The sequence below is a fragment of the Chiloscyllium punctatum genome, chromosome 33, assembly GCF_047496795.1.
Source record: "Chiloscyllium punctatum isolate Juve2018m chromosome 33, sChiPun1.3, whole genome shotgun sequence".
Lineage (NCBI taxonomy): Eukaryota > Metazoa > Chordata > Chondrichthyes > Orectolobiformes > Hemiscylliidae > Chiloscyllium > Chiloscyllium punctatum.
This window is the reverse complement of record NC_092771.1, coordinates 27,829,613-27,836,999: the sequence shown is the minus strand read 5'-3', so window position 1 is coordinate 27,836,999 and position 7,387 is coordinate 27,829,613. Positions and strand designations below refer to the sequence as shown.

At 44.9% G+C, this 7,387-nt stretch overlaps 1 protein-coding gene across 10 annotated transcripts in view; it reads right to left on the bottom strand.

Moving 5' to 3' along the window:
• Nucleotides 1-2,594: 2,594 nt before the first annotated feature.
• Nucleotides 2,595-7,387, bottom strand: part of znf609b (zinc finger protein 609b) — a 229,662-nt gene continuing 224,869 nt past the window's right edge. For all 10 annotated transcript variants that reach the window (XM_072553228.1, XM_072553229.1, XM_072553232.1 and 7 more), the window contains one exon: nucleotides 2,595-7,387. In XM_072553228.1, coding sequence (XP_072409329.1) covers nucleotides 7,381-7,387 — 7 coding nt within the window. In that variant the 3' untranslated portion in view covers nucleotides 2,595-7,380.

The window sequence follows — 7,387 nt, the reverse complement described above, 5'->3', positions numbered from 1 at the left end:
TTTAATATTTACCACCTGGCACTTAGAGTCATAGAGATGTACAGCATGGAAACAGACCCTTCAGTCCAACCCGACCAGATATCCCAATCCAATCTAGTCCCACCTGCCAGCACCAGACCCATATCCCTCCAAACCCTTCCTATTCATATACCCATCCAAGTGTCTCTTAAATGTTGCAATTGTACCAGCCTCCACCACATCCTCTGGCAGCTCATTCTATAAATGTACCATCCTGTGTGAAAAAGTTGCCCCTTAGGTCTCTTTTCTATCTTTCCCCTCTCACCCTAAATCCATGCCCTCTAGTTCCAGACTCCCCGACCCCAAGGAAAAGACCTTGTCTATTTACCCTATCCATGCCCCCCTCATAATTTTGTAAACCTCTATAAGGTCACCCCTCAGCCTCCGACACTCCGGGGGAAACATGAGGCATAGATAGAGTCAATAGCCAGAGACTATTTCCCAGGTCAAAAATGACTAACATGAGGGGTCAGGGGTCATAGTTTTAAGCTGGTTGGAGGAAAGTATAGAGGGGATGTCAGAGGTGGGTTCTTTACACAGAGTTGAGAGAGCATGGAATGCGTTGCCAGCAGCAGTTGTGGAAGCGAGGTCATTGGGGACATTTAAGAGACTCCTGGACATGCATATGGTCACAGAAATTTGAGGGTGCATACATCGTGGGCTGAAGGGCCTGTTCTGTGCTGTACTGTTCTATGTTCTAAAACAGCCCCAGCCTGTTCAGCCCCCCTCTATAGCTCAAATCCTCAGATCCTGGCAACATCCTTGTAAATCTTTTCTGAACCCTTTCAAGTTTCACAACATCTTTCCGATAGGAAGGAGACCAGAATTGCACGCAATATTCCAAAAGTGGCCTAACCAATATCCTGTACAGCTGCAACATGACCTCCCAACTCCTGTACTCAATACTCTGACCAATAAAGGAAAGCATACCAAACGCCGCCTTCACTATCCTATCTACCTGCGACTCCACTTTCAAGGAGCTATGAACCTGCACTCCAAGGTCTCTGTTCAGCAACACTCCCTAGGACCTTACCATTAAGTGTATAAGTCCTGCTAAGATTTGCTTTCCCAAAATGCAGCATCTCACATTTATCTGAATTAAACTCCATCTGCCACTTCTCCTCCCATTGGTCCATCTGGTCCAGATCCTGTTGTAATCTGAGGTAACCTTCTTCGCTCTCCACTACACCTCCAATTTTGGTGTCATCTGCAAACTTACTAACTGTACCTCTTATGCTCGCATCCAAATCATTTATGTAAATGACAAAAAGTGGAGGACCCAGCACCGATCCTTGTGGCACTCCACTGGTCACAGGCCTCCAGTCTGAAAAACAACCCTCCACCACCACCCTCTGTCTTCTACCTTTGAGCCAGTTCTGTATCCAAATGGCTAGTTCTCCCTGTATTCCATGTGATCTAACCTTGCTAATCAGTCTCCAATGGGGAACCTTGTCGAACACCTTACTGAAGTCCATATAGATCACATCTACTACTCTGCCCTCAATCCTCTTTGTTACTTCTTGAAAAAACTCAATCAAGTTTGTGAGACATAATTTCCCACGCACAAAGCCATGTTGACTATCCCGAATCAGTCCTTGACTTTCCAAATACATGGACATCCTGTCCCTCAGGATTCCCTCCAACAACTTGCCCATCACCAACGTCAGGCTCACTGCTCTATAGTTCCCTGGGCTTGTTCTTACCGCCCTTCTTAAACAGTGGCACCACATTAGCCAACCTCCAGTCCTCCAGCACCTCACCTGTGACTAGCGATGATACAAATATCTCAGCAAGAGGCCTCGCAATCACTTCTCTCGCTTCTCACAGAGTTCTAGGGTACACCTGATCAGGACCTGGGGATTTATCCACCTTTACCCACTTCAAGACATCCAGCACGTCCTCCTCTGTAATCTGGACATTTTGCAAGATGTCACCATCTATTTCCCTACAGTCTATATTTTCCATATCCTTTTCCACAGTAAATACTGATGCAAAATATTCATTTAGTATCTCCCCCATTTTCTGTGGCTCCACACAAAGGCTGCCTTGCTGATCTTTCAGGGGCCTCATTCTCTCCCTAGTTACCCTTTTGTCCTTAATATATTTGTAAAACCCTTTGGATTCTCCTTAATTCTATTTGCCAAAGCTATCTCATGTCCCCTTTTGCCCTCCTGATTTCCCTATTAAGTATACTCCTACTTCCTTTATACTCTTCTAAGGATTCACTTGATCTATCCTGTCTATCTATACCTGACATATGCTTCCTTCTTTTTCTTAACCAAACCCTCAATGTCTTTAGTCATCCAATATTCCCTATAGCTACCAGCCTTCCCTTTCACCCTGACAGGAATATACTTTCTCTGGATTCTCATTATCTCATTTCTGAAGGCTTCCCGTTTTCCAGCCGTCCCTTTACCTGTGAACATCTGCCCTTCCATAATACTATCACTGTCTATGCATCAATTGAGCAGGTCAAACCTCCAAAAATGCACCCACATTAAGCCACAATATTGCAATGAGTGCTCCACAAACTTGCAACAATAATTAATCAGAAGAAAAAGACAAGACTGCAGGAGTTGTGATTGTCTCATAAAAAGATTTATTACTTTTTTTTGCCTAAATGCACAAGGCAAGGTACAGTACTGTATAAAAAAGAACTCCTTAATATACACTTTACATGAGATACACTAGTAAGAGCTTTCAGTTGACTTATCAGGAAACCAATTCAACGCAGCAACAAAAATAATATGTTGTAAACGTCTACACTTCAAGTACCGGTGAGGCTCCGTCAGTCTGACGCACAGCTACATTCACGGGGGAGGGACGGACGGGGCAAGGTTAGAAATTGGGGTCAGGAAACTATAGAACAGTAACAGGACAAATGAAATACAAGAACAGCAAGGTTTTCCCCTCGATGGTGACTGGTGAAGACCAGGGGGAGTGGGTCAGTGTACCACAGCCTTACATGAAGGATGGGTTCAAACCTTTTCCAGTGTTGGTCAGAGTGAAACAGAGACAGGTCCCTTCACTTGGGCACAAACTGTTGCACCTACTCGCGCCAAGGAAGGTACCTCCCCTCACCCCCGGGCAGCAAGTAGTCCTCCAGGTATTGGATGTGTGTGTGTGAGTGTGTGTGAGTGTGAGTGAGTGTGAGTGTGTGTGAGAGAGAGAGAGAGAGAGAGAGAGAGAGAGAATGTCTGCTTGAACTATCCCTCTCCTACTTTTGTCTGTTGTGACATTCAAGGTGATGTTAGAATCCATCAAGTTATTTGTGGTGTCAGTCTTGAACATGCTCAATAACTGAGCATCCACAATCCTCTGGGGTAGAGAATTCCAAATATTCACTGCACTCAGAGAGGACATCCCTCTCCTCAGTCCCAAATAGCCTCCCCTTACTCTGAAGTTTATCTCCACAGCCTAGAGAAACATCCTTTCTGTATTAACTTTGCCAAGGTAAGTATTTTCTAAGTTTCTATGAGGTCATTTCTAAACTCCAAGGAGTGCTAGCCCAGTCTGCTCAATCTCTCCCCAGTGGACTACTCTGCTGTCCCAGAAATCAGGCTGGTGATCATTCTCTGCATCCCCTCCATGGTCAGTATTTCCTTCCTTAGCTTTCTTGGTGGGTCTAAGGGCCTGTTCCTGTGCTGTGTAGTACTCCAGTTACAGTGCAGGGCTGCTGATGACTCAATAGGGAGCAGAAACTGAGAGAATGGCAAGTTTGTGGAAACGTGATTTTCAGAACCAGAGCTTCGGTTAAGTGCAGTGGAAGAGACTTGACACAATAGACTGATACTTGGCACAGGGATCAGGATGGGGATCTAGTTAGGAGTGTGAAAGACACTGGTTATTTTGCACAGTCAGAATGAGGAAAGTGCAGTCAAGCACTCTGGAGAGTTTTGTAATGGCAAGCAAATTCTAACCCAATATTAAAACAAACTCCACATTTTTAAAGGGAAGGGTTTTGTGGGGCCCACCGACACCATAGAATTCACCAGCACCTAAGAGCAGGGTTTAAGATGATAAAAAAATCACATAATTAGGATTTTGGAAACAACTTCACCAACAAAAAAAAAATCTCTGGAAATCAAAATCTAGGACTTTTCTTTAAAAAGAACATTTTACAATAGTTTCTCTGTACAATATTTACAGCAAACAGCGCCGGGCAGCAGTAACGAGGTTCTGCACACAACGGGTGGTTACATTACACACTGAGTAGACGGGGGGGGGGGGGGGGGGGGTGAAAATTAACTCTGGAAACAGAGGGGCAAAGAGGATGCCTCATTGGAGCAGGAAAACAAATGGCTGCGAGAATGCATAAAATCGATGACACAAAGAGAGAGGGAGGAACATCAAGAACCATCCAATAACAGGAAAAACAAGTTGCTCTTTCTCTTTTTACAGCGTAACAGTATTTTTAAAAAAAACCCTTTGTTGACCATTCTAACTCTCTATTACAAAGGTGATGAAGCAGATGAGATTGTGACCGTCCCTTTAGGTGCACTGTGGCATCTTGGCGGGGTTTATTATATCCTGACCCGAGCCAGTCCAAACAGAGTCCTATGAGGACTGGGGCACTCCCCTTGAAGACAAACTCACTTCCTCACACTTTGTCAGGTGAATGAAAAATTGCAGCAACGATACAGAAACCTTTGCCAGCATTTTAACAACAAACTCTGCCTCCAGAACTTAACTCTTGTTCACTGGGAAACCATTATGAAAAGGTTAGCCTGTCCTCACAGGGAACAGCAGATACTGCTCCAAGGCAGTAGTGCGAGATATAGTGAGCAGAGAGGTGCAGTCTGTCAGCTGATGGGAGGTCACTGCTTTCTCAGGCATAGGGTTCAAACATCAACACAAAACCCGCACTGATTATAGACTGCCCAATCACAAAAACATTGATCATTTCATTCTGGGGTATCCTGCCCTCACCCCAACTCTATTATTCACAGAAGACAGAACAGCATTAATCTGTGCCAGATATTCCGGATGAAAGGTGCAATAGTTCCCAAAACATTATTCCCAGCAACCCATAACCTCAAGCATGAGAACAGCTTTAAGAATCCAGAAGCTAAACAATTAAGAAACCTGTGCCAAATGTTCTAACAGCAGGTATAGGTTTTTAAAGTGAGGAAATAGTCACTGCAGTGATGAGGATCTGCCCTCCGTGTCGCTGGGTGGCTTGATAAAGGCAAGAAAGGTGGTCCCTAGTTCGTGGTGCAACTGAAGCTGATCTCTTGGCAGGTCTGGTTAATCAGACTATTGGCTCTCTCCACTGGATGGCACCGCCTCAGACTTCTCACACAGTCATTAGATTTGGGGTGGCTGTGCGTGTACGGGATTTGTGCATGTTATCTCTGTGTGTTTCCGTATTTGTGCGCATCTTACAAGAGAACCACAGTCCAAACAAACACCCCTCAGATTTCAAACCAGCCTGAAGTTGCCAAAGGAGCATGGAACATTGAGTGTGCGTCACGTTAGATTCCAATCATGAGGTTGAAGGGATTTATATACAGAATAGCCAGAAACTGCTTTCTGGAAATGAAAATAAATTGGTGTATATGTTTTGTGTGAATCCTACGTAAAGTAAGTAAGTGCCTTTTGTGGATACTGCTCCTGATTTATAAATGATGCTATTTACATTTCCCAAGGGTTTAGGCTGCTAATCCTTGCTCCCATGCAGCCAATCTGGGACTCACTCATTGAAAGGTAAAATCTGTGTTCTGATACACTAACACACGATACAAAGCCATCAAACAAAAAGAAACACAACAATGGGTTGAAACTGGCAGCATCAGCTTTAAGCCTCTGGTCTGGAGCACACTGTATTTTAAAGGTGATCAGAATGACCTCAATGATGTACTTCCCTAGACACATTCTGAATTGTACTCGAACAGGTTTCAATTGTTACAAACTGATGCAGTGCCCTGGGTGCAGAGGGATATGGAAGCCTTATTTATACTACTGTTTCCAACCAGAAGTCAGTCTGGTGGAACAGTTTCCATTTCTACAGTCTGATTCTAAATGCCATCTGCGTGTCCCTCTCATATGGACTCGATGGCTGGTGGTAGCAGGTTGATGTGTATTTGGAGAATGCAGAAGATGACGGTGGTGTATCGTAGCAGATGTGCTTCAGGGTCTTTCAGCTGAAGGGGCTGGTCAGGAACGCAGAGCTCAGCTATGAGCAATGAGGTTGGTCAGACTCAAATCACACATAAACTTTGACAGAGGCTGACCACTCAGGATATGGCAACAATGACAAGAGAGACTGATGGACGCTGCTGAGGACCAATGGGAGAAAATACCATTCTGGTGGTGGGGACTGCAGGCCTCTCTAGGATTGGAGCAGAACAGAAAATGGAGAAGCTTTGCTGTTTGGCTGATCATTACACAGCCTGAAACAGGACAAGTTCCACTCTCCAGCCCCAAAACAACTTCGCACTTTGAGGAGAAAAGATGAAGTATCGAGTCCTTTGCGTGAGCTCGGACAGCTGTGTTTGCACTACCTCAGCATTTGAATCAACTCCAGGCAGACTTTCAAAGTGGCCAGAAGTCCCAGGGGGCCTATCGAATGTCATTTCTACTTCAGACGAACGTCAAATCTCACCAGGGTGAGACTGTCTCCCCCCTGGAACAAAGGAGCAGCCATGCTCACCTGGGAGAAGAATCACTCTCCTTCCATTTTGTGCTGCATTGCTTCCCCAGGATCTTGAGAGCCAGCAGAACCTGTTCCCTGCCGCACTAAACATTGTCTGAAGGTGGGTGGGCAAGGGCCCAAGGCTGCTGGGCTATCTCCTTGGTTAAAAGGTGTACTACAAAGGGTGACACAGGAATGAGAAGGCAAACTGATAGCACCAATATTCCCGAATCTATTCATTGTTCATTCAAATAAAGTTTCATAATTAGTTTAGGATGTCAGTAATGATTGAGTCACTTGCAAATCAACAACTTCCAATCCAGGCCAGGTCATTAAAGAGTGTCCAAAGGTCAGAACAGCCCTAGAGCAGGCCAGTATTATCATACCCTTCAGTCCTCATAAAGCAGTGAACTCAACAACAGCACTGATGCAGTCAATCTTAAAAAACTGGCAGGGTTGGCAAGTCAGATCAGAGTGCATTCTATAATACATCTACACAGTGAGACAGGCAGGCCTGTCACCCCTCCTGCTCTTAACCACCAGAACCCATCCAATAGGCATCAGAACTCCATTACCAAGGTCTCTACAGTCCTACAGGAGAAACATTACAATAGTCTGCCCAACTTCATGGCAGTAACCAGGAACACCATTGAACTGATGTTTAAGAAAATGGAGACCGTCCTCATGTGATCCAGTCACATGACTTTGAGTGAAGTGATTGCATCCCTTCAGATC